At 49.5% G+C, this 22,021-nt stretch overlaps 1 protein-coding gene across 14 annotated transcripts in view; it reads left to right on the top strand.

Annotated features, from left to right (window-relative positions):
• The window catches only part of EPB41L1 (erythrocyte membrane protein band 4.1 like 1), a 164,724-nt gene that overhangs the window by 141,872 nt on the left and 831 nt on the right, over positions 1–22,021 (top strand). For 10 of the 14 annotated variants that reach the window (XM_042931075.1, XM_042931066.1, XM_042931073.1 and 7 more), the window contains 7 exons: positions 2,574–2,984; positions 4,819–4,923; positions 6,877–6,960; positions 12,877–12,963; positions 13,763–13,846; positions 15,856–15,936; positions 16,264–16,380. In XM_042931075.1, coding sequence (XP_042787009.1) covers positions 2,574–2,984; positions 4,819–4,923; positions 6,877–6,960; positions 12,877–12,963; positions 13,763–13,846; positions 15,856–15,936; positions 16,264–16,380 — 969 coding nt within the window. The remainder of the gene's footprint in view (positions 1–2,573; positions 2,985–4,818; positions 4,924–6,876; positions 6,961–12,876; positions 12,964–13,762; positions 13,847–15,855; positions 15,937–16,263; positions 16,381–22,021) is intronic. The other 4 variants (XM_042931070.1, XM_042931069.1, XM_042931077.1 and 1 more) reach the window with 4 other exon arrangements.

The raw sequence follows: 22,021 nt of genomic DNA, 5'->3' as shown, positions 1-22,021 counted from the left end.
AGCCTGCATCGTTCCGCGGTCCATCCCTCCTAATGATGTCAGGAAGCCAGCCAAACTGGACAGAGGCAGCTTCCTGCCCCAAGACAGGGGACTGGTTCACACACAAACAGGAGACCCTGCGACGGAGGACAGCAAGGCCTCAACGTTTCTTCAGATGGAGGTGATCACCCCCATCCCAGCCTTCCCTGGTCCCTTTCAGGCTCAGGCAGCTCCAGAGGAAACTTCTCCAAGCCCAGTCCCTCGTGGATCAGGGGAGCCTCCACACCTTGGGGATCCTTTTGGAGAACAGTCCCCTGCTTTTCTCAAACATGCCCATCCTTTTAAAGAGAGCCCGGAGCCTAAGGACCACGTAGGACTGTTCGTGACCCTGGACAGAGGAGAGCGCAGGGCACCTCCCGTTGCCAGCAGAAAGCCCAGAGTTGTCTCTGAAGAAGCTGAGGGAGCTGTACCCCTGGCATTGGTGTTCCCTCCAGGGAAGCAAAGGGAGATGACCTCTTTCCAGGCTGGGGGCCGAGAGGGCTCCCTGGAAGATATTAGCAAGACCTCAGTGGCCAATAAAATTCGGATCTTTGAGACCCATGGAGCTGAAACTCGCCGAGCGAGTCAAGGCGAAACCAGGGCCCTAATAAACGAGTTGTCTCCAGAGACCTCCATGAGTCAGGTAGAGCAACAGCGGAATAAACTTTTGGATCTGGGCTTCGTCCAACTCCAGCCCCCAGGGGACTTTGCTGGCCCCAAAGCCAGCCATTCCTCAGTGATGCCACTGGCTGCCAGACACTTCAGGGAGGGCATTTCTACCACATCCCAACAGGAAGGATGCACAGAACTCGAGTTCGTGTCCCCTGATTCAGGCTGTGAAACTGCGCTGGAGGTAGCCACTGGGGGAACTGGCCACGTGAGCCCCTGCCCCCACCACTGCCCCCGAGTTGGGGGAGTAGACCGCATGCTGCGTAGCTCCGTAGTAGCATGTTTCAGTGGCCCCTCATCATTACTGCGATCAGAGGCTGCTTGTCCATTCCTATGAGTTCTTTCCCCTAAACCAGCCTGAGGGTAGCCCAGGCGGAATGATGGGTTCATCTGGTTGGCCTGTGTTAGCTTAGCCACAGAGACCCTCGGCTTGTGGTGTGACCTGGTGCCCAGAGGGTCACACAGCCCCAGTGGAGAAGGTTGGCACCACCGCCAGCAAACTACACACTTGCTTTGCCTTGCTGCCCCCACCTGCTGGGCTCCTACCTGTTTTGCTTGGCTTGTCCAACGATCTTCCTTCACCCTTTCCCTTCCCTGGCTCTCCTGCCTTGGGGAAGCTGACAGTCCAGAGGTTTCCATCCTTCGCTTCTGGTTCCCTCTTGGTCCCACTGCCAAGTTCCTTTCTGCCTCCTTAAGACTAACTATCTTCTCTAATCCAGAACACATCCGGAGATGCGGTCAGGGAAGAGAAGCACATCACCAGCTTAGCAGCAAACCCCCCTGGAAAAGGGGGGCGCCTGAGATTCTCCAGCCCCTCGGGCCCTCAGGTCTCTGCAGCCCCTTGGTGCCCTGATGACCCAGTCATCTTCACCTGGCCGGGGTGCATCGCTGCCTTAGATTCCCACCTGCTCGGGCAGTGCCTCTTGTGGCAGCTCAACTCTCGCTTGTCTGGAATGTGTCCTCACACCTCTCAACCTTCCAGAAACTAAAATGGAAGTTAAGTTTAGCAAGTGAATCTCTAAGTGCACTGAATCTCTAGAACCTGAAGCCAACTACTTTAAAAAATATTTGGTGGGTGTTAGATTGGGCTTTAAAAAGAACGTCATGAAACAGCCAAAAATGTGAATGTGGTGTTTAATCCCTGACAGGCCAGTTGAGAGGTATGTATGTCGGACAAGAGTTGCTGGTTCCCCTCCAGCGTTTCCTTGGCCTGCTGTTGTCAATTACACTGATGGGACTAGAACCTCCACTCCATGGCCTGCCCACCGGCCCCTCATGGAGCTCAGGGTTGAACTGATGCAGCACCCAGCTCCCAGGAATTAACCCCTGTTGTTCCTCCCCCCTAGACGATGCTGACCCCTCCCACAGAGACTCAGTGGAATTGACAAACCATGTTGGCTTCCTCTTTGTTTCTCAAAGCTCTTGGCTCCAGCCTCCCTGCCTCCCCGTCCCGGGTTTCCCTAAATCCCTGGGTCTCCCTCCTTGGTTTCTGTCTCTTGATGTCCACCTGCACGGATGGGCCTGGATCCAGGCTCCCATCCCTGCCTTGCGCACAATGCCGCTTCTAATCAGCTCCCAGATCCAGACCCTGGATGGGGCTTCCTGTCCAGAACGAACTGGCAGGATGTTTGCTTTGTACTCGCTTTGGCCATCAGCGGGAGACCCTCGGAAAGGAGCGTTCCCCACTCTTGAGAACTTTGCGGTTTTTTAAAGCTTGTTGTCATGCCAAGGAATCTTTCCGGAAACGTTTTTCGTTTCCTGACCTGCTCTTCTATTTGAGACGTTGAAATGGCCCCAGGGTTTCTTCTGTCATTCACCATCTTGATTTCTCTCTCTCTTTCTTCCCACCCCACACCCCTGTTCCTTTGATTTTTATCTGGCCATAGAGAGCAGGGCTAAGGGAGGGCTCAGAGGAGAAGGTCAAACCGCCCCGTCCCAAGGCCCCAGAGAGTGACACGGGAGACGAGGACCAGGACCAGGAGAGGGATGCGGTGTTCCTGAAAGACAACCACCTGGCCATTGAGCGTAAGTGCTCCAGCATCACGGTCAGCTCCACATCCAGCCTGGAGGCTGAGGTTGACTTCACGGTCATTGGTGACTACCACGGCAGCGCCTTTGAAGACTTCTCCCGCAGCCTGCCTGAGCTCGACCGAGACAAAAGCGACTCCGAAACTGAGGGCCTGGTGTTCTCCCGGGATCTCAGCAAGGGGGGCCCCAGCCAGGAAGACGAGTCTGGGGGCATCGAGGATAGCCCAGATCGAGGGGCCTGCGCCACCCCAGATATGCCCCAGTTTGAGGTACAGTGGAGCATCCTGGAGACCTGGGCCTGGCGGGCACTGCATGTTCAGAGGGCCCCGGGCCATCTGTGAGAAGACTGAGCCACCAGCCTGCAGCCCAGAGCCCCTCAGCCTGAAGCTCTGTCTCGTGTTGCATGACTGTCCCTCCGCAGAACAGCATGGTTCTGTGCTCGCATGTTTGCCATCTTGGTTTACCCCTAACATGCACTCCTTGGCGTTTTAACCCTGTGACCCCATTGCTTGCCTGAGGTCAAGCGATGCCAGACAGTCTGGTCTTACTCGACTCCTCCTCTCCCTGCCTGTGTTGCATGGCACCTGCAGAGAGCATGGGCTTGTGGACTCGCAGGGCTCCTGCAGCCTGGTTTGGAAGTTGGTGGCTTTTCCTGATCCTGGCCCAGGCTCCTCTCCCTGGGGCCTGGGCTTCCTGGGGAAGGGGCAGCAGTTTAAATTCATCTGGCCCTGGGGTCTTGGGGTAGCAGTGGAAACTCCTAGAGAAGAGGAAATGTCCGCATGGAGGGGGACACAGGGATAGACTGTGTCTGGGTCTCTCTGCTTTGTGTCCTTCCTTCAGAGGATCTTTGTCACGTGATTCCTCTGCCCCCTCATCTCTTACAGTCCCAGTCTACCTCCTACCACACTCTCCTCTCCCCCGTGTTCCAGGCATTGAAATATGAGCTCATCTGCTCTGGACTTTCACTCCATGGTGTACTCTCTGGGTAGAAGGTTTTCCCTCCCTTTCTCTGCCTTGCAAACCTGTCACGTTCCAGGACCAAGTTCAGATATCACTTCCCTAGCAAATGCTTTCCTAACCACCCTGGGCAGAAGTGTTGGACCTGCTGCAGCCCCCTTGCTCTGTAATGTTTCTGTTCCCGGCATTGTCCCAGATAGTCAGGTTAGTGGCAGCCAGGTCTGCTTTCCTACTGGGTGGCAGCTGCTCTAAGCCTGCCTATAGCAGGCACTGATAGATGACTAACTGGATAAATGGCTAGATCTCAGGGTGACGGTAATCTGTGAGAATCCTCTCACTGCCTTCCCAGCCAGATGACAAGCTATTTCATTCATTCGTTCAGCTCACATATGTTAATATGCTAATAGTCATGTGAACTAGCCTGGATGGAGGACTCTGAAGAAACTGATCATTTAACTGAAGCCTTTTAGAGTAGAGGTTGAAAACTGGTGGCTCCAGGCCAGATCTGGCTAGCAGATGTGTTTTCTTGGACCTTGATTTAAAAATAAGGATGTTGAATATAAAATCCACAGTGTTGTTTTGTTTTTTTTTAATATCATTAAGAAAATCCGATGATCCAGTCACTCAGAGGCCATGGCCACAGTTGGTCCCTACATGTTCTCCAGTTCACTCCAGTCCTTCGTAAGCCCACTTCACCCATTTCCATCTCCTGCCTGGCCTCTGTAGGCATCCAGTTGTATGACTCCTGCTCTCAAGAACAGTTCAGATGAAGCAGCTGGGAGGTGATGGCATAATCATCGAAGTCATTCAGGATGTATATAAGGAAAATACTTAGTGTGGGGCCTGACACAAAACATATTAATTGAATAGTAGATGTTCTTTTAATGGTAGCCTAAAACACAACTTATGGCCACCATGAGGTTATGTGGCTGCAGGGCCATGAGCAGGCCTGTCTGGGTACTGCTGATAGTTCTGGCTCTCCCCTTGGCTATTTGTCTATGACATCTCACCGTGCCTCTTTGCCCTGACCTGCGTGCCCTTCCAGAGACTTGGCTGGCTGCAGGGATGGGGGCTACACTGCATTTGGCTGTGAGCAGGAGCCATGCAGGGGCTTGGGTTATGGAGTTCTCTCTCATCTCCTTACAGCCTGTGAAAACAGAAACCATGACTGTCAGCAGCCTGGCCATCAGAAAGAAGATTGAGCCAGAGGCTGTACTGCAGACCAGAGTCACCACTGTGGACAGCACCCAGGTAACCCGTGCCTTTCATTGCACCCTGATCGTAAGCATTGGACATTTAAGGATGGGGTCCCCACCAAGGCCAAGCCCCTTGGCCAACCCTTGCCACATTGTTTTCCCAGAGCCCCCATTTTAACCCCGATGCTCTTCTAAGCTTCATTGTCCTCCCTGAGCTCTAGAATTGGGTAGTGGAATGATTTTCTGTCCTGGACAGACCACGCCTCTTAAAAGCCTCAATTTCCCATCTCTCAAATGGGAATGAGCATGTCTCCCTTGTCTTTCTGGGAGGGCTGTAAGGGCTAGTGGCTAGTGGACTAGACTGTGGCTTTCAGATTGTTTGAAGGAGTTTGAGAGGTTTCTTGACGTATCCCTGGGAGAGAAGAGGGAGACATCTCAATCCAGCTTTTGTTAGAATGGCTCACATTGGATCATTTTTTGACGTATGCGGATTCCATATCAGGTTGGCAATGTGAACAAAGTGAGAAAAAGATAGAAGATCATTTGTCTTAGCAAGATGAAATGTACTTGGTCCCCTGGAGAAAGTGGTCCTAAATAGACACAGGTGAACTGCAGGTGTACAGGTGCATGGTACATTTCCTAAGTTTCTTTTGTGGTTTTTAAACTTTGAACCTTGAGATTGTAGGTCTGATACCCTCTAGGTTCCTTGCGGCCAGAGGGGCTACAGTGCAGGGAGAGGAGACTAGTCTGTGTTTTAAGAACTAAAGTAAGGTGTAAACCAACACAATGTGGGCAACTCTGTCATTTCCAGAATACCCCCCCCCCACTTTTTATCACTTGCATTATGGTCTACATGGTAGCTAGTGCAATGGTCAAGATGCTCAAGTTCTGACGAGCTGTGTGATTGCAGGCAATGTGCTCCCTCTCTGTCCTATTTTGTTTCAGTAACACATGTTTTATTTTGCTTTCGTATAGAGAAATATAAATAAAACTAAAAAAGGCCCCAAATTCAACAGCCCAGTAATTCTCACTGACATCAAAACAACAGCATGGGGTGCCTGGGTGGCTCAGTCGGTTGAGCATCCGACTTCGGCTCAGGTCATGATCTCACGGTTCGTGGGTTCAAGCCCCGCATCGGGCTCTGTGCTGACAGCTCAGAGCCTGGAGCCTGCTTCGGATCCTGTGTCTCCCTCTCTCTCTGCCCTTCCCCCATTCGTGCTCTGTCTTGCTGTCTCTCAAAAATGAATAAATGTTAAGAAAATTTTAAAAAACCAGCAAAGTGTTCCATTATGAAATTCAAATAGAACAAATTGAAATTTGTCTTGTGATTCTTCCTAGGAAAAAAATATGCATATTCCAACCTATACACTCACATCTCTGGATATTTTAGAATTTTGCATGAAAGAGATGCTCTTTTACACCTGACCTTTTTTTCTTGATAACTGTCTTGGAGATCACTCCTCATTTGCCATATGTGGGCCCACCTTGCTCTTCTCAGTCCCACTTGGGAGTGAGTCCTGACTTATTCTCCCATCAGTGGACTTGTGGCTGTTTGTGTCCTTGGCAGTTAATGATGAATGCTTCAGTGAACTTTTTTGTCATACTTCTTGGCAAAGTTTTCAAAGTTTACATGCAAAGGATGAATTCCCAGCAATGGAATCAAAGAACACATGTGTTGAAATTTGCCTAGACTTGTCAGGCTATCTGATTTGTTGTCCTTTGTCAAATAAGATGGTTCAAATGATCAGGAGGACTTGTGAGCATCCCCCTCCCACCTGTGATTCACTCCCTGTGTAGACAGATTCCCCTCCCCACCAGTGCATGTTCACTCACACAGCCCATCACTCTGTAACCGGGAATGCCAACCACCCAAGTAACAGAAGCTTCAGGTGCATCTGGTGTGCTTTTCTCTCTCTCTCTCTCTCTCTCTCTCTCTATCTCTATCTCTATCTCTATCTCTATCTCTATCTCTATCTCTATCTCTATCTCTCATGACTCTTCTGGCCAGCAGGTTGATGGGACTGCCCCAGGGGGAAAGGAGTCCATAACAACTGCTCCCTCCATCACCACGGAGACCATATCAACCACCATGGTAAGTAGGACCTGAGAGATTTCCCTCTCTGACCAGCCCCCTTGCACTAAAACAGCCAGGTAACAATATCACAGCCTTGGCCATCTGGGGAAGTCCTCATCTGCCCTCACTGCAGCAGGCATGGGACGTAGAATCTGGGACCATTATTACCACAGGACATCCAGTTTTCCAAATTGAATAATGCGAGAGGTGGAATCCCTGAGTGTCAGTTATCTGGACCATCTCAGCCACAGCAGGGGTAAAGGGAGGATGGTACCATCTGGTTATTTGATTATTGGCAACACATGAAGATCCCTGGCAGCTAGCTCCTGGCAGCTGTGCATTTTCTCATGTCTCGGGTCACTTCCTTACCTTGGTCAGTAGATGGCATGCAGTGAACGTAAGTTGGAAGCTCAGGACTCTGGTTCTGCTACCTATTTGTGGTCTGACATGTGAAGGAAGGTCCTTGGCCTCAGGTGTCTTCATCTGTAAAGTGGGAATAGTTCCCATTCTGCCTTGTTCACAGGTTCTTAAGAGAGTCCGGTAACGTCAGATCCTTTAATGGTGACACAGACCAGATAGCATTAGGCACCCAGGCTGTGTTCCCATGCAAAGTGCCAAGAACCATGAATGGGTGATCTCACTGAGTCCTCACAAAAACTAAAGGGGATTCTCTGTTTTCTCCACCTTTTACAGATGAGGAATCTGAAGTACAGAGAGGTTAAGTGACTTCCTAAGGTCACACACCCAGTAAGTGGTAGAACCAGGTCAAACTCAGGCATTCTGACCCCAGAAGCCTCACTATACACATCACCGACTCTGCACCCTCATCCCGACCATTGTGAACCGTGGCTGCTGGGGCCGGGGCTGGGGCTGGGGCTGGGGCTGACGCTAATGTCTGGGCTGGATCTGTCTTGAGTCAGTGGAAAGTTGTTTTCAAATGCTTTCTCTTGCTGAAACCCTGATATACACATAGGAAGAGAATTGCCTTTAGACTACCCAACAGGTAGGTTTTGAGCAAAGACAAATAAATCCCAACCAGTTACCAGTGCGCACCCTCTTTCCTGGTCACTCAGTTCCTCTTCTCCCTTAGTTCTCTCCATGTGGCATCAGGATGCTTATAGGGCTAAATTTAAGTTCATACCATAGTGAGTAGGGAGCTACATTGTTCATTTACCCACCCACCCACCCATCCATCCATTTATTTGTTCCAAAAACATTTATTATTCTCTATTGTCTGCCTGGTACAGAATACAGAGTTGAAGAAAATATGCTACCTGCTAGAAGTCATTTGTTCAAATAATGATCACAGGTACATATAATTGTTTAGGTCCTGGGCACACAGTGGTGAACAAGGCCCAGCTCTTCCACTTCCTGGCAGGATGACCCTGAGCAAGTTATCTGAGCCTCTCCAAGCCTCAGTTTCCACTTCTATAAAATGGGGTGATGGGGGCAATAATAGTACATCCCTCAAAGGGTTGACCTGAGGATGGACCAAGGTAATCTGTGCAGAGGCTTGCCTGGCACCTGGGAAGGGGTCTGTAAATGTGAACTGCTGTTATTTTCTCCTGCCTTCATGGAACAGTGCAATAATGCTTTCCTGGGGCGGGGCAGGGGTGGGGGGGGCTCAGGGAGGATAGGTATGGGGTGATACCCCTACCAGGAAGAGTGAGAAGGCTTTACCTAGGCATTGACATTTGAGCTATACGTAAAGGATAAGTGAAGGGTCAGCCCCAGCAGAAGGCATTGTAGGCAGTGGGAGTATAGCAGGTGCAAAAACAAGGATGGGAAGGAACGTCACATTTGGGGAAAGGCAGGTGGTCCGTAAAGCAAGATGTCAGGTATGTGGAAGAGGAGTGGGGTAGGAAGGGGAAAGATCTGGACAGGTAGGCTGGGCCAGGGCTTGAAGGGCCTCAAATGTCATATAAGAGGCTCACACTTTATCCTGGAGATAGTGGGGCATCACTCCCAACTTTTGAAGTAGGGGCATGATGTCATCAAGTATGTGTTTCTCTGTGTTTTAGAAAGATTACTCTAGCAACCGTGTGGAACATCACAAGAGGGAAAATTCCCTGATGTCCTCCCTTTCTCCTTCCATCCTTCCTTTGGCAAATATTTGTTGAACACCCACACTATGTGATGCACTGTGCCAGGCGCTGTGAATCTAGCACTGAGGGAGACAGACAGCATCCCGAGACCACATTGGGAGACCAGACATTGGGAGAAACCAAAAGAGAAGGCAGAGAGCTAGTCTGGGGACTGGGGCAGGGCCCGTGTGTGAGGAGGTGGGTGTAAAGAAGGGGAGCGGGGTTAAGGGATAACCGGAGAGAGGAAAACGCAGGATTTGGTCATTGACAGAATGTTCAGTTAACAGAGGGAAAGTGGGCTGGTGACTTTGCACACTAACCCAGACATTCCTCCCCCTTCCCCCAATGTTTATTTATTTATTTTCAGAGAGAGCATGCACAAGCATGGGAGGGGCAGAAAGAGAGGGAGAGAGAGAGAATCCTAAACAGGCTCCACACTATCAGCATGGGGCCTGATGTAGGGCTTGAACTCACAAACCGTGAGTTCATGACCTGAGCCAAAACCAATAGTTAGATGCTTAACTGACTGAGCCACCCAGGTGTCCCTAATCTAGCCCCTCCTCCTCCTCCTCCTCTTCTTCTTCTTCTTCTTCTTCTTCTTCTTCTTCTTCTTCTTTAATGTTTATTTATTTTTGAGAGAAAGAGAGCACAAGTGGGGGTGGGACAGGGAGATAGAGACACAGAGTCTGAAGCAGGCTCCAGGCTCCAAGCTGTCAGTGCAGAGCCTGACACAGGGCTCGAACTTGTGAACCTGAGCCAAAGTCAGATGCTTAACCGACTGAGCCACCCAGGCACCCCTAACCTAGCCATTCTTGAAGTGCAGTCCTGGGAACCTTTAGAAAGGCAAATCTTTGGGCCCCACCCCAGACCTATTGACTCAGAAACCTTGGGGCAGGGCCCAGAAGTCTGTGACACCCCTCAAGTCTGAGAAGCACTGATGTAAACAGAGAGCACTCGAGGGGATTGCTCTTTAGTGGTAGGCATGTGTCAGGGGCGGGGAGGCAGTGAATTCGACGTTGGATCTGATGAGTGCTAGGAACCTGTGGGACATTTCCAGGGGAAAATGTCTAGGAAACAATTGATTTTAAAGGTCTAAGTTTCAAGAAAGATCTGGGCTATAGATAAAGAGATATGAGACAGTGGCCTTGTGAGAAGGCCTTGAGTGGCTGAGGCAGTGCAGACAGGGTGGTGAGGAGGAGAACCCTCAGTCTGAGGGAGGAAGGGTCCAGAACCAAGATGGTGGCATTGCCCTGGCCAGGGAGAGGAAGGAGCCGCACCTCTTTGAGGCGGGAGAAAACACTGGCTGAAGATAAAGGAGAGACAGAACAGATGGTGCCTTGTTTTGAATGACCTGTGTCCCCATTAGTGAGTGGCCTGTATTTTCAATGTGTCAGTGGAGGTGAAGCCTTGTCCGGGAAAGAGGGAGCAGTGGGCAAAGAAGAGGCTTTAGGGGAGAATTTCCCGGAGTGACGGTAGGATTCAAAGGGGCTAGTGACTGTTTCCTAAGCTGACGGAAAGGAAGCATTGAACCCAGAAGGCTGCCCCCACCCTTTTTTTTAATTGAAGTATAGTTGACACACAATGTTACAATGGTTTCAGGTGTGCAACATAGTGATTTGACAAGTGCATACGTTATGTTATGCTCACCATAAGCGTAGCTACCATCTGTCACTGTGCAGCACTATTACAATACTGCTGACTATATTCTCTATGCTTTTATCCCCCCGAACTCTTCACTCTGTAACTGGAAGCCTGTATCTCCCACTCCCCTTCACCCCTGGTTGCCCATCCTCCACCCCCACCCCTCCAACTGCCAGTTATCTGTATTTGTGGATATGTTTCTGCTTTTTTCTCTGGTTTGTTTGTTTTGTTTTTTAGATTCCACATAGAAGTGAAATCATATTGTATTTGTCTGACTTATTTCATTTAGCATTATACCCACTAAGTGCATCTATGTTGTTGCAAATTGTAAGATCTCATTTTTTTTTATGGCAAAGTAACATTTCATTACATACATACATACACACACACACCACGTCTTCCTTATCCATTCCTCTATCGATAGACTTGGGCTGCTTCCATAGCTTGGCTATTGTAAATAATACTGCTGTAAACATAGGGGTGCATATGTCTTTTCATTTAATGTTTTTGTCTTCTTTGGGTAAATACCCAGTAGTGGAATTAATGGATCATATGGTATTTCTATTTTTAATTTTTTTGAGGAACTTCCACACTCTTTTCCACAGTGCCTGAACCAACTTACATTCCCACCAATAGTGCAGGAGGGTTTCCTTTTCTCCACATTCTTGCCAACACTTGTTATTTCTTGTCTATTTGATGCTAGCCTTTCTGACAGGTGGAAGGTGATATCTCATTGTGGTTTTGATTTGCATTTGATGATTAGTGAGGCTGAGCATCTTTTCATGTCTGTTGACAAGGCTGCCCTTTTAAAGGCTTGCTGCTGGGCCACGTTCTGGGAATCCATCTGAAAAGGTTGCTCATTGGTGGCGTGCCAGGTAACCAGGTCACTGTCTCAGCTGGAGGCAGGCATGGGGTGGGAGGTAGGCAGGGCAAAGGCAGATGGCTTCTGTCCTCACCTGTCCCCTGGCAGGCAGAGATCCAGATCTAGTACCATGCACAGACAAGGACAAAGGTTCAGCCTGCTCGGCAGCTGCAGAACAGACACAGCTCTGGGCTGCGGGATGGAGGGGACTGAGCCCGAGATGGCATAGAAAGTGGGAGGTGAAGGCAGGCGGCCGGACCCGCTGCCAGATGTGGGGCAGTACATCCAGCCAATCCAGGAGTATCTAGCAGTTAGAATCCACCACAGGACCAGAAGAGCTGCTCCAGGGTAACAGTTCCGAGGGCAGAGTAGTGTTACCGAAGGAGCATGTTGGACTTGGAGACTGACAAACATGGGTCTAAATCCAGGCTCCGTCACTAACTTGCTGGTGGACTTGAACAAGCCTCTTGACATTCTCTGGCCTTCTAATTTCTCAACTGTGAAACGGGAATATTAAAATAATTTCCTGTGGTTGTTCTGAGGATTAAATGAGATAGTGCATCCTTAGCATAATACCCAGCACATACAAGTACTCAGCAAATATTGGTTATCATTATGTTGTTAGGAGCCAGCCTGTATTCCTATGTTTATCCTAAAACTGGCATTTGCAAAGCCCTTTCTCCTCTGCTAGCCTCATAATGTCTCTGTGAGAGTTGGGCAGGGATGTCTTTTTTAAAAAATAACTTTAAGACTTCATATTTTCAGAGCAGTTTCAAGAGCAGCTTATGTATTAGAACAGTTGTATAGCAAAGTTGAGAGGAAGGTACCCGCATGCCCCATGTATAGGAATATGTAGGTTTCCCATATACCCCTTGCCCTCACACATGCATTGTCTCCCCCATTATCAACATTCCCTACCAAAGTGAGACATTTGTTACCATTGATGAACCTACATTGCAGGACTCCCATTTTATAGGTAAATCCATGAGGCCCATAGAACGGAAGTGGCTCTGCCCCAGCCCATGTGGCTGGAACATGGCAGGGCCAGGACAGAAACCTGAATGTCTCTGCTCCTTTGTCAGTGCTTCCTGAGAGCAATGCCGTGTCTTGTTCACCAATGTCCCTAACCCCAGGCACTCTTAATGTTGAATGAGTGAGCAAGTGTCTAAGTGTGTGAGTGAGTAAGAGAGTAAGTGTGAGAGCAGGCCCATGTGTGAGCACGCGAATGCATGACAAAAGTCATTCCTCAACCTTGTGGCCATGAGAGCTACATGGCTACATACTCTGGCCATCCTGGGGGCCCGCCCACGTGAGATCTGGCCATCTGAGCACTATTGTTTCCCCCAGGAGAACAGTCTCAAGTCCGGGAAGGGGGCAGCTGCCATGATCCCAGGCCCACAGACGGTGGCCACGGAAATCCGTTCTCTTTCTCCGGTAAGTGGCTAGGGCCAGCTCAGGCTAGGGTACTCTGTGCTGAGAATGTGGACACAGGTCCCCAGGTGGCCCACAGCAAGTACAGCATAGAGCCCAGTAGGCTGCCCTCTTAAGTACAGCGCCAGGAAACTGGCTCCTTTTCAGGTGCCCACAGGGCTCCCTTGTACCCACCGGAGTCTCATCTGTTGCCTCCACCCCCCCCCCCCCACATATGCACACCAGAGGGCACTGCAGCTTGAGGGTGAAGCAGCCCCTCTCCTTGGTGGCGCCTGTGATGTGACAGCTCTTTTGCATCTGCTCTCCTTACTGGCCAGGGGAAAGAGGGACTAGGAGCGCAGAGGCTTGCACTCTGGATGTGGCTGCCAGTGACTGAGTCTGTCACCATGAGGTCTCTCGCATCTCCTGCATTCTCAAGTCTGTCCTTCTCATTGTCTAGCCCCTGAGACTGCGTGTTCCTGGCTGTGACAGGGTGGGAGCTTGGGAGGGCTCTGTCTCCAGCCTGGATCCCCCGTTCATTCTTTTAAGATACCAGGATTCTTGAATTCTGGGGTCTTGTTAGGATTCTGGGCCTCAGGAATCTCAGGTTCTAGGAATCTGAGATTCAGTGGTTGCAAGTTTCATGGATCTAGCATTCTAAAGATTCCAGTGTTCCTGAATTCTTAAAGTCAGTGGTTTGAAGCATCTTGGCTTCCAAACTTCACCTTTGTGGGGCCCCCTTGATTCACTCCCCCCACCCCCACCCTGCAGAGCCCAGTATCCTTACCTGAACCCTGGGGTGGGGGGTGGTTATATTCTGCAGATCATCGGGAAAGATGTCCTCACCAGCACCTACGGCGCCACCGCGGAAACCCTCTCCACCTCCACCACCACCCATGTTACCAAAGTGAGTAGCAGCAGGGTGCCATATGCCCCCAGCCTGGCTGTGGGGCTGGGGAAGGTCATTGCCATTGCTGTGCCTTGTAATGTGGACAGAGAAGACCTGTAGCGTTCCTAGTTTCTGGAATGCTCTGTGCTTTGTTCTGTACTATGGGTTGTCCTAGGCACAGACCCTGCCCTTCAACATCGACAGCCAGGCTGGGTTGGGGGGCAAGACCATCTCACTGGAAGTAATTCTGAGCCATGGCATTTGCACCTTATAGAACTTAAGTGCTGGCAGGATTTAGAAGAGGCGACGTAAGGAAGCCTCAAAGAGTGAAGAGGAGTCTTCTGGAAAGAGTAGGGTTTGTGCAGGGTCTTAGAAGGCCAGGTAGGACTTGTGAGGGAGGAGAAGACAGATGCAGACATTTCTAAACAGTGCAGAAAATGGGAGCAGAGACTGCGCATTTGCTTATTTGTTCACTGAGCAGATGTTAGTGAGCATTAGCTGTACACCAGCCTCTTGCTAGGGTGCAAGTGGTGCACGACTGTGGGAACAGCGGAAGTGATCTCTATCAGGGAGTAGTAGCACGTAGGGGGCATCACTGTGAGGAACTGGGGGGGGGGGGGACTCGAAGCAGGTGAAGCACAATGGAGACAAATGAGACAAATCCCAGGACAAATGTGACTGTGAAGGGTCTGAGGCTAAGAGCCATTGGAACACTGTCAAGGTTTTTTAACTGGGGAGTGACCCAGGGCAAAGGGGTTTAAGGGGAGGAGATTAGATCCAGCAGGATGTATAGGTAGACAGGGGAGAGAAGAGAGAGAGGCATGGAGAGACTAGGGATGGGGAGCCTGGACCAGGGTATGAGTTGCAATGGGGAAAGGAAGAGGCAAGGGCCACAGGAGGGAGTCATTCCCCATGTGTCAGCTGTGACTCAGCCACCGAGCTGAGGCTGAAGACAGGCAGGCCAGCATATCCGTGCCCAAGCAGCCGGGAGGAAGGTAGGAGGGGGCCCGGGCCAGAGATGGAGGCCTGGAGGAGAGAGGCCAGGGAGCCAGGTTAAGGTGGAGGTTCTGCTGAGTCATCCAAAGGAGAAGTCTGATGGGTCCCACTGGCCCTCCTGCACACACACTGTCCTGGCCCTGCTTGCTCCTGTGCAGGAAGGACTCAACACTTTTGCATGTTCCCCAGAAAATATCCACTCTCACTGAGAGCATTTGTGAGTGATGTTGACTTTCCCTGAAAGTTTTGTGGGAAGGTTTTCCGTCACCTACCCCACTGCATACTGCTCAGAAAACTCTTCTTCCCCAAGTTCCTCCTGGTCCTGCCAGTTAGGGAGCCCCCTTCTTTCTGTCTGCTCCTGGCTCTTGCTGGGATTTCCCTCCACTACCACCCTCTTTAATATGCCAGGCAATTTTGTCCTTCCCCATCTTCTACTTCAAAACTTGCACCCAAACCCCGCCCTTTCAGGAAACAGTGGAGGTTGTAAGTATCACCCACACAGTTTTCTCTTGGAGTACTGTTCGAAGTCATTCAAGATAGAACCTTGTCACCATTCACATTTCATTCATGTGTTCATTCAACCAGTCTGCATTTAGCACCTGCCTTGGTCAGATTGGACAGGGGAGTGGGGGAGGAGGGGACACAGAATTGAACAAAATACAGCCCCTGCCCTCAAGGCCAGGTCACACACACAAGGTCACCCCAAGGTAGAGAGCCCCAGAACCACAAGAGAGATACAGACTTGGTGCTCAGGGAGTACCAAGGTGGGAGGGTGGCAGGGTCACCAGCCAGGGTCAGGGAGACGGCACTTGAGCTGGGCTTGGAAGACCTAGAGAGGGCGGTTTGGTAGTTAGGGGAGTGTGGTGGCAGGGGGCAAGACGTGCAGCCTAAAGTCCCAAAACCAGAAGAGGGAGCCAGGAGAGAAGGTGACTGCTGGTTCCAGCCTTGCCTTTGAGGGATGCCTTGGATGGGCCTCCTGTCATGCCCAGCAGGCCCCAGGGCTGACCTTGCCACCCTCTCCCACTCTGCAGACTGTGAAAGGGGGGTTTTCTGAGACGAGGATCGAGAAGCGAATCATCATCACTGGGGATGAAGATGTTGATCAAGACCAGGTATGGGGACGGGGGACATTGTTCCCGGTGGCTCTGCCCAGCGCCCAGTCCCTCCCATATTGGGTTACGCACGGGCAGCTGCCCTTGTGGGCAGAGATGATGTCCACTTCGGGCTGGCCCTATTCAGACAAGAAGCCCTAAAGGAATGGATGTAGAATGAGGGCCAGAAGGAGCCAGAAGACCTGAGCTCTGGTCTCTAACTATTCAACCACTGCCCTCCCTGAGCCTCCATTTCCATGACTGTACACTAAGGGGCTTGTTGGTCTTCATGGTCTGTATCGTATTCGATATCCTATGGTTCCTCACTTTGTCGCTCTTTTCTCCCAGGCCCTGGCTTTGGCCATCAAGGAGGCCAAACTGCAGCATCCTGACATGCTGGTAACCAAAGCTGTCGTATACAGAGAAACAGACCCGTCCCCGGAGGAGAGGGACAGGAAGCCACAGGTAAGCCTTCTGAGGCTCCGCAGCCATGAGAGGGAGGAGGAAACAATGTCCAGATCTTCTGAGGGTCATTTCCATCTGAGAGCCCATCAGGTGGCTTGGTCCCTAACACAGCTTTCATGCCCCATGTTCCTGGTCTGTGGCTCAAAGGAGAGACGTGGCTCCCCCAAATACCACAAATCAGTGGGGGACAAGGTGGGGGATTGCTGGTTCCTTGGTTTCTTGGGTGTTTCAGGCCCCAGACCCAGAAAAGTAAATCCAGAAGCAGTAAAAACAAGGAGATGGGGGTTGATGGCAGGTACTGAGGTGGGACAGCTGGAAGCAAGCATAGCCTCACTGGCCATTACCTAGAAATTTGAGGGGCGCCTGGGTGGCTCAGTCGGTTAAGCGGCCGACTTTGGCTCAGGTCACGATCTCGCGGTCCGTGAGTTCGAGCCCCGCGTCGGGCTCTGGGCTGACAGCTCAGAGCCTGGAGCCTGTTTCAGATTCTGTGTCTCCCTCTCTCTCTGCCCCTCCCCTGTTCATGCTCTGTCTCTCTCTGTCTCAAAAATAAATAAACGTTAAGAAATTTGAAGCCAGAAAAAGTCCCCTCAGGCCCAGTACCGCCGCCTTGTCCCTGAGTCTCTGCGTCCATCACAGGTCACTGGATGTTGCTAAGGGGGATATGATGACCAGAGTCCTCGATCCCATCTGTTTTGCTCGATTGCAAACCCCTGACTTCTCAGGCCACCTTGGGCCAGAAATTTACTTTTCTGTTTCCTTATGGGCGGACCTTCATCAGTGCCTTGCTGAACAAGAGAAATGTACTTTTCTGTTTCCTTATGGACGGACCTTCACCAGTGCCTTGCTGAACAAGAGGAAGGAGATGGGCACTGCAGCAGATAGGGCTTTTATCAGCCTACATTGGGTTGGGGGAGGGGGGTTCAGGTCCCACTGGAAATCCACTGAATGTTATCAGACCCATAAAACAAAATCTCACAGACATTGAGTTGAGTGGTATGTAATATGATTCTATTCACAAGAAGTCCAGAAGTGATAAAAAATCAGAATAGTGGTCAGTTCTGGGACTGACAGTTCTGGTATTGACAGGGAGGAGTCACAAGGGAATCTTTGGGGGTGCTAGAAATGTCAGCACCCTCTTCCCTGATGAATGAAACTGTGTTTTCTAGAAAAATACAAGAATGTGGATCACCACCCCCTTCATGTCAGAAGAAAAAGCACTGAAACATTTTCCTGCCACTTTGAAAGGCTGCCAAACCATGGTCTAGACCGTGCTGTCCAACAGAACTCTCTGCAATGATGGATATGTTTTCCTTGTACTATTCAACACATATGGCTGTGAGCACTTGAAATTGGCTAATCTGAAATCAGATGTGCTTTAAGGGTAAAATGCATATAGGATTTTGAAGATTTAATGAGAAAAAAAGAATGCAGAATAGCTCAATAATGTTTCTGTTGATTACCTGTTCAAATGATAATGTTTGGATATATTGGGTTAAGTAAAATATATTATGAAAATTAATTCCCCCTGTTTCTTTTCCTCTTTTTAGGGTAATTTAAAATTTAGAATTTTAATTTAGAAATTAAAAAATTTCTATCTAGAAGATTTTAGGAAACTAGAAACATCTAGAAAATTTAGAAACTATAGTCTAGAAAATTTTAAATTCCATTCAGGGCTCTCATTCTATTTCTGTTGGACAGCACTGCTCTAGAAGTGTAAGCTGGTCATGGGCGGAGCCTACCTCCCAGCCTTCCTCAGACTTTCATGCAAATTGTCACTCTTATCCCCTCGGTTGTCCAATTATTCTTGCTCTTCATCCCCCACATCTCAGGGTGGTAGCGTAGGACACTTGCCACACTGGTCCTGAGCTGACAGCGTCACCTGGGGAATACAGGTGCTAGAGAACTGTTGTCTCGGTACCTGGGTGGCTCAGTCAGTTAAGGCGTCTGACTCTTGATCTCAGCTCAGGTCTTGATCTCAGGGTCGTGACTTCAAGCCCCATGTTGGGCTCCATGCTGGACATGGAACCTGCTTAAAAAAGAAAAAAGAAGAGAAGAGAAGAGAAAAGAAAAGAAAAAAAGAACTGTTGCCATAAAGTCTGATTTAGAAGGGCTGGACCAGACCTGGGAATCTTTATTTATACCCTGGTCTTTAGGAAGTCCATGAGCAGCCACTAATGCAAAGAATTCTGTGCTGGGAATCCGGCGACCTGGCTCCAATCCCAGCCATCCCCTCGTGGGCACTCACTTTCCTCACTTGCAAAATGAAGAGATGGGGCTAGCCCTTTCCCATCAGGGTCTTCTGCTGGTTTGTATGCTTTCCTAGAGTATCTGTCGTGCGTTTCTCATACTTTTTCCTTTCCCTGTCTTTCCTTCCCATCTTTCCCAGCGCCTTTCCAGCGGGTCGCCCAGGCTCCTGCCTTCCCATTTGCCTGGGCCACTCAGAGCTCTGGTCCCTGCCTCCATGTCCTGACCACCTCCCGCCACCCCCCCCCACCCCACTATGGAACTTTTGATGTCTTCCCACTTGGCGGTCTCGTTTGTCCTCCTCACCTCTCTTGTAGTTCTTCCTTTGATGCCATTGTCCATGCACCACCATTCTCTGTCTCTCCTTCTGTCTCTCTCCCCGCTTTTCTCTCCTTTCACTCTCTTCCTCTCTCTCTTCCTCTCTCTCTCCTCCTTTTTCTTCCTCTCTCTCCCTCCCTCTGTCCCCCCCAAACCTTCTCTCACCTCTCCTTCTTGGATCCTTCTGTAAAGGTCACCTTGTTCATGTTGCTCTGAAGGAGACAGAAGTTTCTCCCTTGTCTTTTTGCCCACATGCTTTACCACTAGTTACTGCCAAGTAGGAACCACCTTTGACCCCTAATATAGTCAGACTCATTCTGGGGGAGAGGTCTTCTCTGAATTTGAAAACTCTTTTTAAGGTGTTTGAACTATATTGGTTTGATGGATGGATGCATCTTGGTATCCCAAGGAAAGATCTGGAATCCTGCAAACCTGGATTCAGATCTCAGCCCTGCCTGGTATTAGCCATTTGACTTTCAGCAAATTATTTATCTCAGCAGTTCCCTCATCATCTAGTTGTCAGCAACAATAAGCACAATAATAACAGTTGCTAAAATTTATGGAGCGCTTGTGCTGTTCTAGGCACCAGGCTGTGCCCCTGATATAAGTATTGTCAGCTGCTCATTCATCTCACAAATGAGAAAATGGAGGCTCTCAGATGTTAGGTGACCTGCTCACAGCCATGGGGCATGATTACAGAGTCAAACTTCGTCTGTAAGACTCCAGAGCCCCCTGTGGTCTTAACCTCCTTAACCTCCTTCTCAGGGTATCTGTCTCATAGGGTTAGTGACATCATACATATACATTAGTTAGTACCGTGCCTGGCACATAGTAAGTGCTCAGGAAAAGCTAATTATGACTATTATTACTATTAACTCAAAGTAAGCCAACAAAATGCTGTATATTTGGATTCTGATGTAATAAACCGAGAAGAATAAATTATAATATCGCATTGTTCAGATGTCCCTGCCACTTCTGAAGTGTCTGGGCTTTTGAAGACATCTCACATCGTGTTTACACTGAGCTGTGGGACTTAAATCACAGCCTACCACTATAAAAAATAAAAATTTCCTCAGGTAGTTAGCAGAATTGAGTAGAAAGAACACACCCAGGCTTTGGAGGCAGAAACTCCTGGCTAGCAGTGGTTCCAGAGGAACCTCCCTGGTGTCCCTCCCTCAGTTTCGTTATCTACAAAATGAAGTTAATCTATAAGTTGGAGCTGCTGTAATAATTAAACAACATCTGTGAGTGTCTTAGTTCAGGCTGCTGTAACACAATACCATATACTGGGTGGCTTAAACAAAACAATACACATTTATTTCTCCCAATTATGGGGGCTGGGAAGCCCAAGGTCAAGCCCAAGGTGCTGGCCACTTCAGTTCCTGGGGCGAACGCTTTTCCTGGTTTACAGATGGCTATCTTCTCTATATACCTTCACATGGTGGAGAGCAGAGAGAGAGGGAGAGAGGATCTCTCGTGTGCATCTTTTTATAAGATAGCATGTGAGGGCTCCACCCTTATGACCTAATTACCTCCCAGAGACCTCCACTTCCAAATCCTTACACTGAAAAGTAAGGCTTCAACATCTGAATTTTGGTGGGGAGAGGACACACAAATATCCAGTCCATAGCAGTGACACACAAGGACAGTGTCTCACACACAGAAGGTGCTCAGCAGTGTGAACCTGCATCCTTATATTTTGCCACATTCAGGGATTGATGAGCCCCGAGAAAGTCAGACCATAAGCTTTTGCTAGCAGCCTGGTGCACAAGGCCCTATCTCCACACAGGCATCCATCTTGCTGGTCTTCAGCCTCTCTTCCCTCCCTGAACCCTCCAGAAACATTTGTTCAGACTCCAGTGGACTCTTGGCCTTCCTGTTCCTCCTCTTTAAAGTTCTTGCTGTGAGTGTGGGAAGCACACCCGTCTCACACAGGGTCTTTTCTCTCCCTGCAACTCACAGTCCTGATGTGAGGCTTCTGCTCCATCTTCTACTGGCCCACCTCCTTCAGACAGGGCCTGTCTCCTCAACACTGCCAGCAAGAGGGCAGCCTCCACCCAGCGTCCTTACCTTTAAGATTTTGATTAAATGGGAGAAAAAAATTGACCTATTTCAAAGCAGGAGTCTTGTGTTCTAGTCTCATTTCTGCCACCAACTCACTAAGACATTGAACCCTCTGGGTCTCAGTTTTCCCATACGTCACATAAGCCGCGAAGGATTTTGTTTATATGGCTGCATTAGCACGTGACCATACATGAGTGGCGAAGGGCAAGAATGATACTCCACCTGTTAAACGGTTTTGGGTAGTTGCTGTGTGCCACGCACAGTGCTGAGCATTGAAAGACAAAGATAAGTAAAAGGCAGCCATTGCCCTCAAGGAGATCAAAATAGAGTGTGGCTAAGTTAGCAACAACAATAGAAATAATAAGAACAGTCAGTGTTTGTTCAGCACTTCCTATTTGCTAACGCTTGTTTCGAATCCTCCCTATAACTGCATGAGGAAGCACCCGTTTTGCAGGGGAGCACCTGAGACCTAAAGAAGTTAAGAAACTCACCCAAGATTGCAGAGCTCATAGGCCATGGAATGGGATTTGAACTCAGGCAGTCTGATTGCAGAGCCCACGCCCTTCACCACAAAATTTTGGAGTCAAACTTGAGTTGGAATCCAGACTCCAATTTCTTTATTTAAATACTTCTCCCTGGGGTTTAATCCTCAGGACACACAGGCCCATGGAGACCAGAGAGGAAAACCAAAGAACATCTACAATCGCAACTAAATATTTCTTAGAATGGGAGAAGGTAGGAAGAAAAGGTGAACCGCGTGTGATCTGAGCTTCTTAGTGTTAAAGGAAACTTGGACAGATTTCCAGACGGAAGAGAAAGATACCACCTTCCCGGAAACAAACAAGCAAACACACATGGGCTCCGGAGTCAGACAGATGTGGGTGCAGGTCTCAGCTGCCACTTACAAGCTGTGTGGCCTTGGACAAGTCACTGTATCTTCCTGAGCCATAATAAAGGGCATACAGGAAAGGCAGCTAAAACAACCCCTTGCCACATATCTAAAGATGAGTGACCA

Source organism: Panthera leo, chromosome A3 (assembly GCF_018350215.1).
Source record: "Panthera leo isolate Ple1 chromosome A3, P.leo_Ple1_pat1.1, whole genome shotgun sequence".
Classification (NCBI taxonomy): Eukaryota; Metazoa; Chordata; class Mammalia; order Carnivora; family Felidae; genus Panthera; species Panthera leo.
This window is presented reverse-complemented; position numbering and strand designations above follow the sequence as displayed.